General features: G+C 37.3%; 1 protein-coding gene across 1 annotated transcript in view; it reads left to right on the top strand.

The window, feature by feature from the left end:
• The window catches only part of GTF2F2 (general transcription factor IIF subunit 2), a 229,870-nt gene that overhangs the window by 161,812 nt on the left and 48,572 nt on the right, over positions 1–19,486 (top strand). Inside the window, exon 6 of the mRNA XM_037799715.1 lies at positions 13,149–13,248. Coding sequence (XP_037655643.1) covers positions 13,149–13,248 — 100 coding nt within the window. The remainder of the gene's footprint in view (positions 1–13,148; positions 13,249–19,486) is intronic.

The raw sequence follows: 19,486 nt of genomic DNA, 5'->3' as shown, positions 1-19,486 counted from the left end.
GCGTAATCTTTTTGCCCAACCTATCAGCAGCACGAGCAGTCCCATGCCAGCTGGTACCTTACAGCTACATACCTTGGGGCAAGCTTTAGTTCATATCAGCGTGCAATCAGTTGTCATAACACCAACCCCAGTCCCTGTTTAGCATTGCATTTAATTAGTCATAAATAAATATTTGTCTGTCTGTCTTCCACTCTAGACCATAAGCTCCACTAGACCAAGTCTTCTCTTTCCTGCTGCATCTCTGGCCTCTGGCATAGTACCTGGCAGAGGCAGGCATCCAGTAAACACTTGCTGGATGATTGCCAGCAAGAAGGTCATTCTAAAATATGATCATGGCACAGCTGCAGTCTAAGGCAGGTGTTGGGAAATCATGGGTAAATCTGCAGAGATTTGTAGGGACTAGACCCAAAAGGACTTAGTCATACATGAAGGAGCTTCTACTCCATCCCAAGAAGAGTAAAAGGCAATTGAAGGGTGATAAGTCAAAGTCCATCTTTGAGTGGACATCCCTATATAGCGCTCTAATTAGTGCTTTCATGATCTTAAGAGCGTATTATTATAATCTGTGCTCATCCAAGAACATGTGACTATAATCCATGGAAAGTATGTCTGGCAATGATAAGGAAAGTAATACTGTACATATTATTTATGATTGCATACACAGTAAGTTTCTAAAGATATGTTCAGAATGCTTTTCTTACACTTTGTAAAATAGTTGAAAGACTTGCGATACTTGCATTCTGTACAGAAATGAGTACACAGAATTTTGGGATCATGGTTAAAACAAAACATAATATTTTAGATGTTACATTTTAAAAAGCAATTGTAGAGACCTTACAGAAATAAAAAGATTGTAAGAAAATACCGTGAACAATTGTATGCTGACAAATTATATAACCTAGATGAAATGGACAAAGTCCTGGAAACACAAGCTGCCCAAACTAACTCAGGAAGAAATAGAAGAGATTGAATCAATAGTCAAAAAACTACCAACAAAGAAACATTCAAGACCAGATGCTACACTGGTGAATTGTAGCAAATGTTTAAACAAGAATTAATACCTGGGTGGAGGCGGGGCAAGATGGCAGACTGGTGAGCTGTAAGTTTTAGTTACTCCTCCAGGAAAGTAGGTAAAAAGCCAGGAACTGCGTGGACTGGACACCACAGAGCAATCTGTCTTTGGGCATACTTCATACAACACTCATGAAAACGTGGAACTGCTGAGATCAGCGAAATCTGTAAGTTTTTGCGGCCAGGGGACCCGCGCCCCTCCCTGCCAGGCTCAGTCCTGGGGGAGGAGGGGCTGTCAGCTCCGGGAAGGAGAAGGGAGAACTGCAGTGGCTGCTCTTATCGGAAACTCATTCTACTGATTCAAACTCCAACCATAGATAGACTGAGACCAGACACCAGAGACTCTGAGAGCAGCCAGCCCAGCAGAGAGGAGACAGGCATAGAAAAAAAACAACACGAAAAACTCCAAAATAAAAGCAGAGGATTTTTGGAGTTCTGGTGAACACAGAAAGGGGAAGGGCGGAGCTCAGGCCTTGAGGCGCATATGCAAATCCCGAAGCAAAGCTGATCTCTCTGCCCTGTGCACCTTTCCTTAATGGCCCTGGTTGCTTTGTCTCTTAGCATTTCAATAACCCATTAGATCTCTGAGGAGGGCCGTTTTTTTTTTTTTTTTTTTTTTTTAAATCCTTTTTGCTTTTTCTAAAACAATTACTCTAAGAAGCTCAATACAGAAAGCTTCAAAGAATTGCAATTTGGGCACATCAAGTCAAGAGCAGAACTAAGAGAGCTCTGAGACAAAAGGCAATAATCCAGTGGCTGAGAAAATTCACTAAACAACACAACTTCCCAAGAAAAGGGGGGTGTCCGCTCACAGCCACCATCCTGGTGGACAGGAAACACTCCTGCCCATCGCCAGCCCCATAGCCCAGAGCTGCCCCAGACAACCCAGTGTGACGGAAGTGCTTCAAATAACAGGCACACACCACAAAACTGGGCGTGGACATTAGCCTTCCCTGCAACCTCAGCTGAATGTCCCAGAGCTGGGAAGGTGGAGCAGTGTGAATTAACAAAGCCCCATTCAGCCATCATTTGAGCAGACTGGGAGCCTCCCTACACAGACCAGCAGCCCAGAACTGCCCTGGGGGGACGGCACTCACCTGTGACATAGCACAGTCATCCCTCAACAGAGGACCTGGGGTGCACAGCCTGGAAGAGGGGCCCACTTGCAAGTCTCAGGAGCCATACGCCAATACCAAAGACTTGTGGGTCAGTGGCAGAGACAAACTGTGGCAGGACTGAACTGAAGGATTAGACTATTGCAGCAGCTTTAAAACTCTAGGATCATCAGGGAGATTTGATTGTTGGGGCCACCCCCCCTCCCCGACTGCCCAGAAACATGCCCCATATACAGGGCAGGCAACACCAACTACACACGCAGGCTTGGTACACCAATTGGGCCCCACAAGACTCACTCCCCCACTCACCAAAAAGGCTAAGCAGGGGAGATCTGGCTTGTGGAGAACAGGTGGCTCGTGGACGCCACCTGCTGGTTAGTTAGAGAAAGTGTACTCCACGAAGCTGTAGATCTGATAAATTAGAGATAAGGACTTCAATTGGTCTACAAATCCTAAAAGAACCCTATCAAGTTCAGCAAATGCCACGAGGCCAAAAACAACAGAAAATTATAAAGCATATGAAAAAACCAGACGATATGGATAACCCAAGCCCAAGCACCCAAATCAAAAGACCAGAAGAGACACAGCACCTAGAGCAGCTACTCAAAGAACTAAAGATGAACAATGAGACCATAGTACGGGATATGAAGGAAATCAAGAAGACCCTAGAAGAGCATAAAGAAGACATTGCAAGACTAAATAAAAAAATGGATGATCTTATGGAAATTAAAGAAACTGTTGACCAAATTAAAAAGATTCTGGACACTCATAGTACAAGACTAGAGGAAGTTGAACAACGAATCAGTGACCTGGAAGATGACAGAATGGAAAATGAAAGCATAAAAGAAAGAATGGGGAAAAAAATTGAAAAACTCGAAATGGACCTCAGGGATATGATAGATAATATGAAACGTCCGAATATAAGACTCATTGGTGTCCCACAACGGGAAGAAAAGGGTAAAGGTCTAGGAAGAGTATTCAAAGAAATTGTTGGGGAAAACTTCCCAAATCTTCTAAACAACATAAATACACAAATCATAAATGCTCAGCGAACTCCAAATAGAATAAATCCAAAAAAACCCACTCCAAGACATATGCTGATCACACTGTCAAACATAGAAGAGAAGGAGCAAGTTCTGAAAGCAGCAAGAGAAAAGCAATTCACCACATACAAAGGAAACAGCATAAGACTAAGTAGTGACTACTCAGCAGCCACCATGGAGGCAAGAAGGCAGTGGCACGATATATTTAAAATTCTGAGTGAGAGGAATTTCCAGCCAAGAATACTTTATCCAGCAAAGCTCTCCTTCAAATTTGAGGGAGAGCTTAAATTTTTCACAGACAAAGAAATGCTGAGAGAATTTGCTAACAAGAGACCTGCCCTACTGGAGATACTAAAGGGAGCCCTACAGACAGAGAAACAAAGACAGGACAGAGAGACTTGGAGAAAGGTTCAGTACTAAAGAGATTCAGTATGGGTACAATAAAGGATATTAATAGAGAGAGGGAAAAATATGGCAAACATAATCCAAAGGATAAGATGGCCGATTCAAGAAATGCCTTCACGGTTTTAACGTTGAATGTAAATGGATTAAACTCCCCAATTAAAAGATATAGATTCACAGAATGGATCAAAAAAAATGAACCATCAATATGTTGCATACAAGAGACTCATCTTAGACACAGGGACACAAAGAAACTGAAAGTGAAAGGATGGAAAAAAATATTTCATGCAAGCTACAGCCAAAAGAAAGCAGGTGTAGCAATATTAATCTCAGATAAAATAGACTTCAAATGCAGGGATGTTTTGAGAGACAAAGAAGACCACTACATACTAATAAAAGGGGCAATTCAGCAAGAAGAAATAACAATCGTAAATGTCTATGCACCCAGTCAAGGTGCCACAAAATACATGAGAGAAACACTGGCAAAACTAAAGGAAGCAATTGATGTTTCCACAATAATTGTGGGAGACTTCAACACATCACTCTCTCCTATAGATAGATCAACCAGACAGAAGACCAATAAGGAAATTGAAAACCTAAACAATCTGATAAATGAATTAGATTTAACAGACATCTACAGGACATTACATCCCAAATCACCAGGATACACATACTTTTCTAGTGCTCACGGAACTTTCTCCAGAATAGATCATATGCTGGGACATAAAACAAGCCTCAATAAATTTAAAAAGATTGAAATTATTCAAAGCACATTCTCTGACCACAATGGAATACAATTAGAAGTCAATAACCATCAGAGACTTAGAAAATTCACAAATACCTGGAGGTTAAACAACACACTCCTAAACAATCAGTGGGTTAAAGAAGAAATAGCAAGAGAAATTGCTAAATATATAGAGACGAATGAAAATGAGAACACAACATACCAAAACCTATGGGATGCAGCAAAAGCAGTGCTAAGGGGGAAATTTATAGCACTAAATGCATATATTAAAAAGGAAGAAAGAGCCAAAATCAAAGAACTAATGGATCAACTGAAGAAGCTAGAAAATGAACAGCAAACCAATCCTAAACCAAGTAGAAGAAAAGAAATAACAAGGATTAAAGCAGAAATAAATGACATAGAGAACAAAAAAACAATAGAGAGGATAAATATCACCAAAAGTTGGTTCTTTGAGAAGATCAACAAGATTGACAAGCCCCTAGCTAGACTGACAAAATCAAAAAGAGAGAAGACCCAGATAAACAAAATAATGAATGAAAAAGGTGACATAACTGCAGACCCTGAAGAAATTAAAAAAATTATAAGAGGATATTATGAACAACTGTATGGCAACAAACTAGATAATGTAGAAGAAATGGACAATTTCCTGGAAACATATGAACAACCTAGACTGACCAGAGAAGAAATAGAAGACCTCAACCAACCCATCACAAGCAAAGAGATCCAATCAGTCATCAAAAATCTTCCCACAAATAAATGCCCAGGGCCAGATGGCTTCACAGGGGAATTCTACCAAACTTTCCAGAAACAACTGACACCAATCTTACTCAAACTCTTTCAAAACATTGAAAAAAATGGAACACTACCTAACTCATTTTATGAAGCTAACATCAATCTAATACCAAAACCAGGCAAAGATGCTACAAAAAAGGAAAACTACCGGCCAATCTCCCTAATGAATATAGATGCAAAAATCCTCAACAAAATACTTGCAAATCGAATCCAAAGACACATTAAAAAAATCATACACCATGACCAAGTGGGGTTCATTCCAGGCATGCAAGGATGGTTCAACATAAGAAAAACAATCAATGTATTACAACACATTAAAAACTCGAAAGGGAAAAATCAATTGATCATCTCAATAGATGCTGAAAAAGCATTTGACAAAATCCAACATCCCTTTTTGATAAAAACACTTCAGAAGGTAGGAATTGAAGGAAACTTCCTCAACACGATAAAGAGCATATATGAAAAACCCACAGCCAGCATAGTACTCAATGGTGAGAGACTGAAAGCCTTCCCTCTAAGATCAGGAACAAGACAAGGATGCCCGCTGTCACCACTGTTATTCAACATCGTGCTGGAAGTGCTAGCCAGGGCAATCCGGCAAGACAAAGAAATAAAAGGCATCCAAATTGGAAAAGAAGAAGTAAAACTGTCATTGTTTGCAGATGATATGATCTTATATCTAGAAAACCCTGAGAAATCAACGATACACCTACTAGAGCTAATAAACAAATTTAGCAAAGTAGCGGGATACAAGATTAATGCACATAAGTCAGTAATGTTTCTATATGCTAGAAATGAACAAACTGAAGAGACACTCAAGAAAAAGATACCATTTTCAATAGCAACTAAAAAAATCAAGTACCTAGGAATAAACTTAACCAAAGATGTAAAAGACCTATACAAAGAAAACTACATAACTCTACTAAAAGAAATAGAAGGGGACCTTAAAAGATGGAAAAATATTCCATGTTCATGGATAGGAAGGCTAAATGTCATTAAGATGTCAATTCTACCCAAACTCATCTACAGATTCAATGCAATCCCAATCAAAATTCCAACAACCTACTTTGCAGACTTGGAAAAGCTAGTTATCAAATTTATTTGGAAACGGAAGATGCCTCGAATTGCTAAAGACACTCTAAAAAGAAAAACGAAGTGGGAGGACTTACACTCCCTGACTTTGAAGCTTATTATAAAGCCACAGTTGCCAAAACAGCATGGTACTGGCACAAAGATAGACATATAGATCAATGGAATCGAATTGAGAATTCAGAGATAGACCCTCAGATCTATGGCCGACTGATCTTTGATAAGGCCCCCAAAGTCACCGAACTGAGCCATAATGGTCTTTTCAACAAATGGGGCTGGGAGAGTTGGATATCCATATCCAAAAGAATGAAAGAGGACCCCTACCTCACCCCCTACACAAAAATTAACTCAAAATGGACCAAAGATCTCAATATAAAAGAAAGTACCATTAAACTCCTAGAAGATAATGTAGGAAAACATCTTCAAGACCTTGTATTAGGAGGCCACTTCCTAGACTTTACACCCAAAGCACAAGCAACAAAAGAGAAAATAGATAAATGGGAACTCCTCAAGCTTAGAAGTTTCTGCACCTCAAAGGAATTTCTCAAAAAGGTAAAGAGGCAGCCAACTCAATGGGAAAAAATTTTTGGAAACCATGTATCTGACAAAAGACTGATATCTTGCATATACAAAGAAATCCTACAACTCAATGACAATAGTACAGACAGCCCAATTATAAAATGGGCAAAAGATATGAAAAGACAGTTCTCTGAAGAGGAAATACAAATGGCCAAGAAACACATGAAAAAATGTTCAGCTTCACTAGCTATTAGAGAGATGCAAATTAAGACCACAATGAGACACCATCTAACACCGGTTAGAATGGCTGCCATTAAACAAACAGGAAACTACAAATGCTGGAGGGGATGTGGAGAAATTGGAACTCTTATACATTGTTGGTGGGACTGTATAATGGTTCAGCCACTCTGGAAGTCAGTCTGGCAGTTCCTTAGAAAACTAGATATAGAGCTACCATTCGATCCAACGATTGCACTTCTCGGTATATACCCGGAAGATCGGAAAGCAGTGACACGAACAGATATCTGCACGCCAATGTTCATAGCAGCATTATTCACAATTGCCAAGAGATGGAAACAACCCAAATGTCCTTCAACAGATGAGTGGATAAATAAAATGTGGTATATACACACGATGGAATACTACGCGGCAGTAAGAAGGAACGATCTGGTGAAACATATGACAACATGGATGAACCTTGAAGACATAATGCTGAGCGAAATAAGCCAGGCACAAAAAGAGAAATATTATATGCTACCACTAATGTGAACTTTGAAAAATGTAAAACAAATGGTTTATAATGTAGAATGTAGGGGAACTAGCAGTAGAGAGCAATTAAGGAAGGGGGAACAATAATCCAAGAAGAACAGATAAGCTATTTAACGTTCTGGGGATGCCCAGAAATGACTATGGTCTGTTAATTTCTGATGGATGTAGTAGGAACAAGTTCACTGAAATGTTGCTATATTATGTAACTTTCTTGGGGTAAAGTAGGAACATGTTGGAAGTTAAGCAGTTATCTTAGGTTAGTTGTCTTTTTCTTACTCCCTTGTTATGGTCTCTTTGAAATGTTCTTTTATTGTATGTTTGTTTTCTTTTTAACTGTTTTTTTCATACAGTTGATTTAAAAAAGAAGGGAAAGTTAAAAAAAAAAAAAGAAAGAAAAAAGACAAACAAGGAAAAAAAAAAAAAGATGTAGTGCCCCCTTGAGGAGCCTGTGGAGAATGCAGGGGTATTCGCCTACCCCACCGCCATGGTTGCTAACATGACCACAGACATAGGGGACTGGTGGTTTGATGGGTTGAGCCCTCTACCATAAGTTTTACCCTTGGGAAGACGGTTGCTGCAAAGGAGAGGCTAGGCCTCCCTATATTTGTGCCTAAGAGTCTCCTCCTGAATGCCTCTTTGTTGCTCAGATGTGGCCCTCTCTCTCTGGCTAAGCCAACTTGAAAGGTGAAATCACTGCCCTCCCCCCTACGTGGGATCAGACACCCAGGGGAGTGAATCTCCCTGGCAACGTGGAATATGACTCCTGGGGAGGAATGTAGACCCGGCATCGTGGGATGGAGAACATCTTCTTGACCAAAAGGGGGATGTGAAAGGAAATGAAATAAGCTTCAGTGGCAGAGAGATTCCAAAACGAGCCGAGAGATCACTCCGGTGGGCACTCTTACGCACACTTTAGACAACCTTTTTTAGGTTCTAAAGAATTGGGGTAGCTGGTGGTGGATACCTGAAACTATTAAACTACAACCCAGAACCCATGAATCTCGAAGACAGTTGTATAAAAATGTAGCTTATGAGGGGTGACAGTGGGATTGGGAATGCCATAAGGACCAAACTCCACTTTGTCTAGTTTATGGATGGATGTGTAGAAAAGTAGGGGAAGGAAACAAACAGACAAAGGTACCCAGTGTTCTTTTTTACTTCAATTGCTCTTTTTCACTCTAATTATTATTCTTGTTATTTTTGTGTGTGTGCTAATGAAGGTGTCAGGGATTGATTTAGGTGATGAATGTACAACTATGTAATGGTACTGTAAACAATCGAAAGTACAATTTGTTTTGTATGACTGCGTGGTATGTGAATATATCTCAGTAAAATGATGATTAAAAAAAAAAAAAAGAATTAATACCTATCCTTCTCAAACTCTTCCAGAAAGTTGAGAGGGGGCATTTTATATCTAATTCTATGAGGACTGCATTGCCCTAATAACAAAGTCAGATAAAAATATCACAACAAAAGAAAATTAAAGAAATATATCCCTTATGAATATAGATGCAAAAATCCTCAACAAAATACCAGCAAATCCAATCCAACAACATATTAAAAATTATACACCATGACCAAGTAGGATTTATTACAGTAATACAATACAGGGAATTCACAGTATGAAAACTAGTCTATGTACTGTACCACATTAACAGAATGAAGGGGGAGAATATGATCATCTGAATTGATACAGAATAGACATTTGAGAGAATACAACACCCTTTTTATGATTTAAACAAACAAACAAACAAAAACCCAGTAACCTAGGAATAAAAGAGAACTTCCTCAACCTGATAAAGGGCATCTATGAAAAATCCACAGGTAGTGTCATACTTACTGATTAAAGACGGAAAGATTCTCCCCTAAAATCAGAAACAAAACAAGGATGTCTACTCATTCCATTTTTTTCAACATTGTACTGGAAGTTCTAACCAGAGCAATTAGGCAAGAAAAAGAAATAAAAGTCATCCAGATTGGAAAGGAAGCAGAAAAACTCTTTCTTTGTACAGATCACATGATCTTATCTACCAGAAACCCTAGAAAAGCTAATAAATTCAGTAAAGTTGCAGGATACAAGATCAGCATACATAAATTAGTTATGTTTCTATACATTAGAAATAAACAATTCTAAAATGAAATTAAGAAAACAATTCCATTTACAATAGTATCTAAAAATGTAAAATATCTAAGAATAAATTTATCCAAGTATTTAAAAGACTTAAAACTGTAAAACATTGCTGAAAGACTTCAACAAAGACCTAAATAAATGGAAAGACACCCCATGTTCATGGATTGGAAATCTTAATATTGTTAAGACGGCAGTATGCCCCAAATTGATTTACAGATTCGATGTAATCCCTATGAAAATTCCAACTGCTTTTTTGGCAGAAATGGACATGCTGATCCTAAAATTCATGTGGAATCACAAGGGACCCTGAATAGCCAAAACTATCTTGAAAAGGGAAAATAAAGTTGAAAGACTCACACTTCCTAGTTTCAAAACTTACTACAAAGCTACTGTAAACAAAGCAGTGTGGTATTGGCATAAAGATAGTTATACAGATAAGTGGAAGAGAATTGAGAACCCACACATCTATGGCCAACTGATTTTTGATAAGTGTGCCAAGTCTACTCAACAGGGAAAGAAACAAGTGGTGCTGGCAAAACTGGATATCCACATGCAAAACAATGAAAGTGGACCCCTACCTCACACCATATGCAAAACGAAACTCAAAATGGATCAACAACCTAAATGTAAGAACTAAAACAGTAAAACTCTTAGAAGAAAACTTTAGGAAATATCTTCAGGACCCTTGTATTAGGCAATGAATTCTTAGGCTTTACACCAAAAACATGAGCACCAAAAGAAAAAGCGGATAAAATGTATTTCATCAAAGCTTAAACTTTTGTACAACAAAGGACACTATCAAAGTAGAAAGCAACCAACAAAATGGGAGAACATATTTGCAAATCATGTATCTGATAAGAATTTAATATCCAGAATATATAAAGAACTCTTAACAGCAAAAAGACCAGCCACCCAGTTAAAAAATGAACTAATGACTTATAGACATTTCTCCAAATAAGGTATACAAAAGACCAATAAACACATAAAAAGATGGTCAAACATCATTAATCATTAGGGAAATGCGAATCAAAATTGTAATGAGACACCACTTCACACCCACTAAGATGACTATAATAAGAACAATTCTGTTAAAAAACAAAACAGAAAATAAGTGTTGTTTGGCAAGAATGTGGAGAAATTGGAACCCCTCACACATTGTTGATAGGAATGTACAGTGGCGCAGCCACTGTGGAAAAGATTTTGGTGGTTCCTCAAAAAGTTAAACATCGAATTACTGTATGACCCAGCAGTTCCACTCCTAGAAATATAGTTAAGAGAATTGAAAATAGATGTTCAAACAAAAACTTGTAAACAGATGTTCATAGCAGCATTATTTGATGTAATCCAACCATGGAAGCAATCCAGATGTCTGTCAACTTATAAAGAGGTAAACAAAATGTGGAATAGTCATAGAATGGGATATAATTCAGCCACAAAGAGTAATGAAATACTAATACATGCTACAACATGGATGAACCTTGAAAATATTATGCTGAGTGAAAGAAGCCAGACACAAAAAGCTGCAGATTGGTATGATTCCATTTATATGAAGTGTCCAGAAGAGGGAAATCCATACATATAGAATGTAAATTAATGGTTGCTTGGGACTTGGGGTGAGAAAAGAATGGAGTGTGACTGCTTAATGGATTTGGGGTTTCCTTTGGGGACAATGAAAATGTTCTGAAATTAAATGGTGGTAATGTTTGCAAAACAATGTGAATGTACTAGAAGCCACAGAATTGTACACTTTAAAATGGTTTAAATGGTATTTTATTTTGTGTGAATTTTACAACAACAACAAAAAAAGCCATTGGTAAATATCTAATATTTTCTCAATAATTTGGTGTTATATACCTAAAAATAGTCAGAAGTGAATATGGAATTAACTTCATCTGAGGAATTAAATAAGACTATTTTTAAAAAAGTATCTTTTATATTGTAAGTTGTGCTTTTAAAGGAATTTTAAATGAAAATCATTTTTACTTCGTATTCTATTGAATCAAAGGATTTCAAGTTCCATTCAAATGAAATAACATAATGTTGAATAGTTAAATATGTATTATTTTTAAATGACCATCATTTTTATGACTTTCAAACTAGCCTGCAAAGAAACAGTGCTTTCTCTTCTTTAAAAAATGCATACCTCCTTTTCTGATTATAAAAGTAATAGGTTGCTTATTCCAGAAAAATGTAGAGAACACATAGGAATCTTACCGTGTTTTAATTCTGATGTCTTTTTTCCCCTTTTTCATGTTGCTTCCACATTCTTTTTAAACAACCACCCTCTGAAATTGGTCTTTTGTTTTTATTAAGTAGATTATTTTCTAACATAGTTCTCAGTTTCTTTGCTGTGATAGTTGCATCCTACTAGTTCCACTAGCCTATTGCATGTCACTAGTTCCTTTTGAGTTCCTTTTCCTTCTTACTGCAATATGTCCTTGAGTAGTTCTTTCAGTGAGGACCTATGAATGATAAACTTAATTTTTGTCCAAAAAAATGCTTTTATTTCACTGTTACCCTTCAATTATAATTTAGATAAGATGGACAGTTTTTTTTCCTGTAGCACTTTAAATATGTTATATTCTTTTATTCTGATATCTTGTTGTTGAGAAGTCTAAAGGTACAGTGATACCATTTATCTCTAAAATTTGTCACCTTGGAAAAATGCACCTTTTCCCCCTTAAAACAATTGTAGATGTACTGTGCCGTTATACCAAATGAGTTGATCTGATTTATTTTTTATAAGAAGTAAATGACTGAATGTGAATCATGTCATATTTAGTCAAAAACAAAACCTCCCATGAATATATCTGTGCCAGTCAAGGATTATTTTTAATACACTGTACATAGTATTGTGTATTTATTTTATGACTCTTTTTGCAGAAGCACTATTTTGAGTTATATTTTAATGTATGTGGAGTCCTTCAGTGCTTCTAGACCAGTGCTATCAATAGGACGTTCTGTGATGATGGCAGTGTTCTGTGTTGGCACTGACCAGTCAGGTAGCCACTAACCCTATCTGGAACCAAGTGCCTATCTGTTCTCTTTCTGTTTATCTTTTAACAGATGAATACAAGTTTTGAATTAATAACTTGATTAGTTTTAGACCAAGTCATTGAAGATAATCTGTTTTCATATGCAGAGTTTTTTTTTCAGAATTTTAAATCTGATTAGCTTCTTAGTTTTAGTAGTTAAGGTTTGACTATAAAGTATGAAATTTATAAAAAAGTTGTAAAATTATAAAATGGTAGATTACTATGTAGTAGCTTAAGTTACTGGTCTCTACATTATATAGTCACATCTTTTCTATTCATTGTGTTTTTGAAATATATTAAGGTTGTTATATCTTCTGAGGTTACTTTTTTATATAGTAAATGTTACTTACTGAATACGAAGAAGAATTATAGGAATAATTCTCCAGGTTTGATTGTACTAAACAAGTACATTCATTAATAATGCCCTGTCTTTTTCAGATTGCAGATAGAAGAATCTTCCAAGCCTGTAAGACTGTCACGACAGCTGGACAAAGTTGTAACAACCAATTACAAACCTGTTGCTAATCATCAGTACAATGTAAGTCTCGTGCATGTCTTTCTTCATTCTGTTAGGCCTTTATTCCTGCAGCATAGACTCTTAGGTTTTGAAAGGACTGCAGCAGTCAGGCACCTGGTTATCAGGGGCCTCCATCATAGTGCCCTGAGCGCCTTCGGTGCAGAGGGACACACAACTTTCCCAGCCATTTTTTTTTTTCAACTTTATTTTATTTAAAGTCAGGAATATGGTGTTAATGCTAACTAGAAACTACCCAAAGGCACATCAACTGTTGAATATATAAGTACATTATGCTATAGGTACTTAATGAAATATCATGCAATGAGGGGATGAATTTCACAAACCTAGTGCTGGACAGAAGAGGCCAGGCACAAAAAAGGGTTCATACTAGGTTGTTTTATTTATGTCAAGAACAAAACAGGCAAAATGAACCTTTGCTCTTAGAATTCAGAATTATGCTGGGGTAGGGAGGCAGGATGTTTGCAGCTGGAAGGAAATATAAAGGGTTCTAGGGTGCTGATGATGTTTCCTGATCTGGGTGCCAGTTACACAGATGTGCCCAGTGTTCACTGTGACAATTGCCTGAGCCATATATTTAAGATGAGTATTCTTTTGCTCTATGCCTTATATGCACGGGCAGGTCCCTCTTTGCACAGTTGTGATAGACATGAATTTCAGTCTCCATTCTTTAGTGAAATAATAACCGTCCCTCAATAACACAGTTCAAATTTCAGTTACCCAGGTCTGTTATCCATGAGTAGTTGCCTAAAGTATAGACTTGCCTGCTGGCTCTTCAGCCCACACACAAATCACTACATCAATAACAGATGCACTTCATGATCAGTGACCAGTCTCATTACTTCCTTCAGTCTCTTGGTGAGTGGTAACTGCACATCTGGTATTCAGTTCACACACATACAGCAAATGGTAGAGTTGCATTGTCTCCTTATCTCCTGGTGATAAACCCACATGACGTTTTACAAAAATGGACACTCGAAAGAGGGAATTGGCCATCCAAGATGGAATTGTAGAAAAGAAACAAAAAGTGGTAACGCTGGAAGAGAAATTTGAATCTAACATAAATGAAGTTATAGAAGAAATCTTTGCCTATAGGAATTTTGGCATTGCTGCCATTTGAGAGATTCTGGATGTGCAGCCAGAGGAACTTAGTAAAGGCAAATTATTGACATATATGAGGAAAGTGGGATATTTTGTTGTTTTTTTCCTAATTTTTAATGCAATTTTATTGAGATATAGACACATACCAGATAATCATCCAAAGTGTACAATCAGTTGTTCATGGTATCATCATATAGTTGTGCATTCATCATCACAATCAAGTTTTGAACATTTTGATTACTCTAAAAATTAAAATAAGAATAAAAATGAAAAAGAACACCCAAAACATCCATACACCTTATCCCCCTCTATTATTTATTTATTTGCTGTCCTTATTATCTTACTCATCTGTGTATAGACTGAATAAAAGAAGTGTCAGTTGCAAAGTTTTCATGATTTCACTGTCACACTGTAAAAGCTATATAGTTATACATTCATCTTCAAGAGTCAGGGCTACTGGATTACAGTTCTTCAGTTTCAGGTATTTCCTTCTAGCTATTCCAGTACACTAAAAACTAAAAAGGAGTATCTATATAACATATAAGAATAACCTCAGGATTGATCTCTCGACTCTATTTGAGATCTGTCAGCCACTGAAACTTTATTTTGTTTAATTTCTCTTCCCCTTTTTTGGTCCAAGAAGGCTGAGGAAAGTACTTTTGGCAAAAAGAGTGCTGATGTCCCAGAGGAAGTGATCTCTCAAAATCACGTTAAAGCAACTCTGAGAGATGGTTTACAACATTGAAGGCAGAAAGGATAAAATGTTGTAAACTGCTCCAGACTTCGTAAGGAGTATGTCAGTTTGCCAAGTGTAGAAAAGATGCGCACTTTGTATCATAAGTTACAGGATGAGAAGAAGGCAACCACTGTTCAAACTACTTTTGATAAGTTTTTTAAAAAGAGATAAAACACCTCAATTCTCAATGTTGTTAATGTTTTAAATTACAGGGTACTAAATAAGTATTGATTTTACTTTTCAAAAAAATTTCCTCTACCTTTGTAACTGACCATAAAGGAGTTTTTAATGTTTTAACAATGTTTAAGGATCATGAAACAATGGTATTTTTTCCCATTGATTATTAACATTGCTTTCATGATTTCACCTTGTATGGGCATTTTAACGTCTCATGCTACTGTGCAAAGCAAGGACTGCCTATATTTTTTTTTTGTTTACCTATTTTTATTGATGCATACATTATATAACATGTATTAGGCAGTATATATTATAAAATATATACTTCAAAGAAAAGGCTAAAAGACAGTAAAGACAAGAAAGATCATACTTTCCATAGACTGTAAAGAGATAAAACCTTTCTGGAGAGAAATTTGGTAATTTGTGTCAAAAGCTCTATGAAAGAATATATTCTTTGACCTAACAATCCTCTATCTAAGAATTTATCATAAAAGAATAATAGGGCAAGTGTCCAAAGGTGTATATGCAAAAATGTTTCTGTATTGTTTGAAGAGAGAAAAAAATTTGAAAACAAATGTCCAGCAATGGGGGACATCAAGATACCAGTACGAATATTATTAAGTAAAAAACACAAGTGATTCAACACTATTCCTTTTTTTTCTTTTTCAGGAAAAAAATGTGTATTCATATTTGAAAAATTTAAAGAATATATGCCAAATATTTCAAAGGCCACTATTTTGGTGTGATACAATCTCAAGTGATTTTCTTCTTTATATCTTTTTGAAATGTTGTAATTGTGGTGATGACTTGTCTGAACTGTTAAACAGTGAGCAGTACAGCTCTTCGTTGTGGGAAAGGGGAAGAAAGCCAGGGAAGAAAGTTAGCACTTAGCCGTGGCAGTGTCATACCACACCTGTCTCCATACAACAGCAATTATTTTTTAATGCCTGCTTTGTTCCTGATATATATACACCTGATGAGCAAAATGGATTTTAAAAACCCTTGTCTTCAAGGAGATACCACTTCATTCAAATCTCTGCCGTGCCTTTTCAGATCCCTAGTTTGGGGTATAATCTATATTGCCTTGGTAATAGTGAATCCACATTTCTATACCGTAATTATTTTTCCTACATCCCTCTACGGGTCACTTTGGCTGTACTGCTCCAGACCATGAATCTTGAGGCAAGAGGCATATCTCTGAGGTCCATAAAAGCTGGCACTTCACCAGTGTCAAAGCTCTAGCCTGCTCTTTCTAGTTCATCCTCTTAGTGACACTGACATTGTATCTGGCAGAAATAAAAGAGAGAGACTTCAGATGTCTTATTTTGGGCATGTTTCTACATTGTTTCCTTTTTACTACTAAAATAAGTATGGATACATTTTATTCTGAATTCCTTGCTAGGAGATAAAGCTGTAACATCCTACTTTTTACTGACTCTTTTTAACATTAAATGATATCTCAGTCCAAATTATTGGGCTTTGTTAAGGTTGTCATAGCATCAATAACTCATTATAGTAACCACTTTTCTTTTGATTAAGATTTTGTTTACATGAAAACAAATATTGGGTATGTATCTATCACTTTGCATTATTTGAATGTTTGCTGATTTTTTTTTTCATGGGAGTGTATCAGAATGGGCAGGAGGCCCTTGCAGAGCTTTGTAATACCAGCTATAGAAACATTATAAAACGATTATTATTTGCCAGAAAGGGATGTTGACTTTTAAAAGGTTGAAAAACAGCAACGTAATCGAAACATTCTATAAAAAAATCTCCAGTCAATATAATGCTACCACGTTTGCAAAGTTTTGACAGATGGAGCTATATAAACATGAAACCCCATATTTCATCTTAACAGATGAAGTTGTTTGGATGCCATTATCAGAATAACACTAGGGAAAATTGTTGTACCAAAAAAGGAAGGGGCAGATATGTATATGTAGAACTATATCTCTACAATTAGTCAGAAAGAAACCACCTTACATTTTTCCTGGGAACTTTTTCACCCACCCACATACATATGTGTGTGTGCATATGTATATATTATATATATTACATATGTGCAGTCATCTCCAAATATTTGAGCTCCCTGAACTCCTACTTTGTACCTGGAGCTAATCTAAGCACTGATTTCACATATGTCTCTTCAGTTCACAAACTGTCTGGGATATAGTCCCTATCATGCCTACCTTTCAGAAAGCAGTTTTGGGTCAAAAAGATTTATATGATTAGCATTATCTCTTAGCCTGCCCCTTCCCTAAAAGCTCAGCCCTGAAAACCCTCCCCTCACTAGTATTTGACCTGTCAGGTTTTGTCCTAAGTGGTCTTTCCTATACTTATTTTTCACCTAATAAAGGAAAGAAATTACACTTCAGGAATATTTAATATGTGGATTGACACTGGCCCCTGTGCTGTTCTGTAATTTCTCAGCATGGAGGGATGGACAGTGGTGCCCTCACTGTTGTATTTGCTTTCAGCTATTTATGTTTGGTGCTCAGTTCAGGGATGTATAGGTTATAGTATCTGTTTTTAACTAAACTTAATCTCAAAGAATGAACAAACGGCTTAAACAGATTCATGTAAGGAAACTATATTAAAGATAATACTAGTAAAGCAAACGTGAACAAGAAAGTGGAAAAACTGACTCTTCTCCTTCCAAATGATCTCTCTGTCAGACACTTTGAGGTAAAAAGAATAATGATGTGATCAGAAATGAAATGATCAATATCATTTTAAATATGGCTCATCATCCCGTCTGTAATGATGACTCAGTGTCGGAGAAACAGAAACAACTCTAGATATTTCAAGCAGAGATTTCACCTAGAGAATGAAAGAACTATGGTTGCAAAAGGGAGCAGGGGGTTACCTAGAAATCAGGAAACTTGCTGCCAGAGGTGCTCCTGCAAGCAGAAAAAAAGAAGGAAAACTCTCCCACTTCCATTCTCCCTAGACACACCCCCACTAGAAACCAGTGGGCAAGGCTGTCTTGGAAATGTAGCCTGCTAGGCCTGCAGCCTGTTGCAGAGAACTGGCACAGTGACCCTCGACCTTTGTGCCTTGAGTTCCATGAGCTGTTGCTAGTAGGAAGCGCTTACAAATTACAGTACATTTGGAAACTCAGCATCCAGACGTGAAGAGAGGTCACTGTACTTTGATAGCAAAAAAATAAAGGGGGGGGGGTTGTAATTTTCACAAATGAAATTCAAACTTACTCTTAAAAGAATGTATTTTATTTCATCCCCTTGAAAGTTTTGTCTTTTTTTGTGTATGCTTTATATCATATATATTAATACAGTCATGCATTTTTGCCATTTATAAACAGACATACAGTTTGTGCTTTAAATTTTTTTGCTGATAGAGTTGTTTAGAGTCACCTGGTAGGGACGAGTCTCTGATTGCCAATAAGGGTGCTTCTGCGTGTTTCCTGTTTAATTTTTGTAACCATTGTCACCTAGCCTGTGTAAATTTCATAGCATTCTTGCACGTACTGTGTAGTCTCTTGTGACCTTTCTCCTAAGGAGTCCCTTTTCTGATAAGGAATCATGTCCTCTACTGTCTGTTCTCAGCCCTGGCTGCACCCTAGAATCACCTGGGGAGCTTTTAAAAAAGAAAAATACCTCCAAAGATATAATTTAGTTGATCCAGTGTGGAAGAGGCCAGTTATGTTAATTTTTTTAAGCTCCCTGGGTAATTCTAGCATGCAGCCACTGATACAGAGAAGCAGTTGTGTTTCAGTTCTCTCCTCCTTCTCCTGTTACAGGAGAGAAGTGGTACCTGCAAGGAGACTGGGAAGCCTTTTTCTACCAAACTTAGGGGTTGTAAGCAAAATTATTATCTTCTTGTCTTGTTATTTCCCCTCTTAGTCTGAAAAAATGTTTCTTTCCTTCCCTTTCCTCCCTCCCTCCTGTCAGGCCCCAGAAAAAGAGTCTAACATATAGAAGGAGTGTCTGATCCACGGGCCCTGCTGCTTATCTCATAAATACCAGGTGTGCCATAAACTAAGGGTTGAAGGCTGTTTTAGGAATCCCAGTCACAGTGGCACCTAGACTCCAGGGGGCAGACAAGGCAAGATCAGATATCCCCATAAAGATGAATGACCGCAAACAAGCCAAAAGGCCTGCTTCCTCCACATAGATAATATAGTGCACATCAAAGAAGAGTAGTGTGTTAAAACCCTAGTAACCAGTCAGCAGAAACTGATAAGCACTCACCCAACTGAGGCCCAGA

The sequence above is a fragment of the Choloepus didactylus genome, chromosome 12 (genome assembly GCF_015220235.1).
Source record: "Choloepus didactylus isolate mChoDid1 chromosome 12, mChoDid1.pri, whole genome shotgun sequence".
Lineage (NCBI taxonomy): Eukaryota > Metazoa > Chordata > Mammalia > Pilosa > Megalonychidae > Choloepus > Choloepus didactylus.
This window is presented reverse-complemented; position numbering and strand designations above follow the sequence as displayed.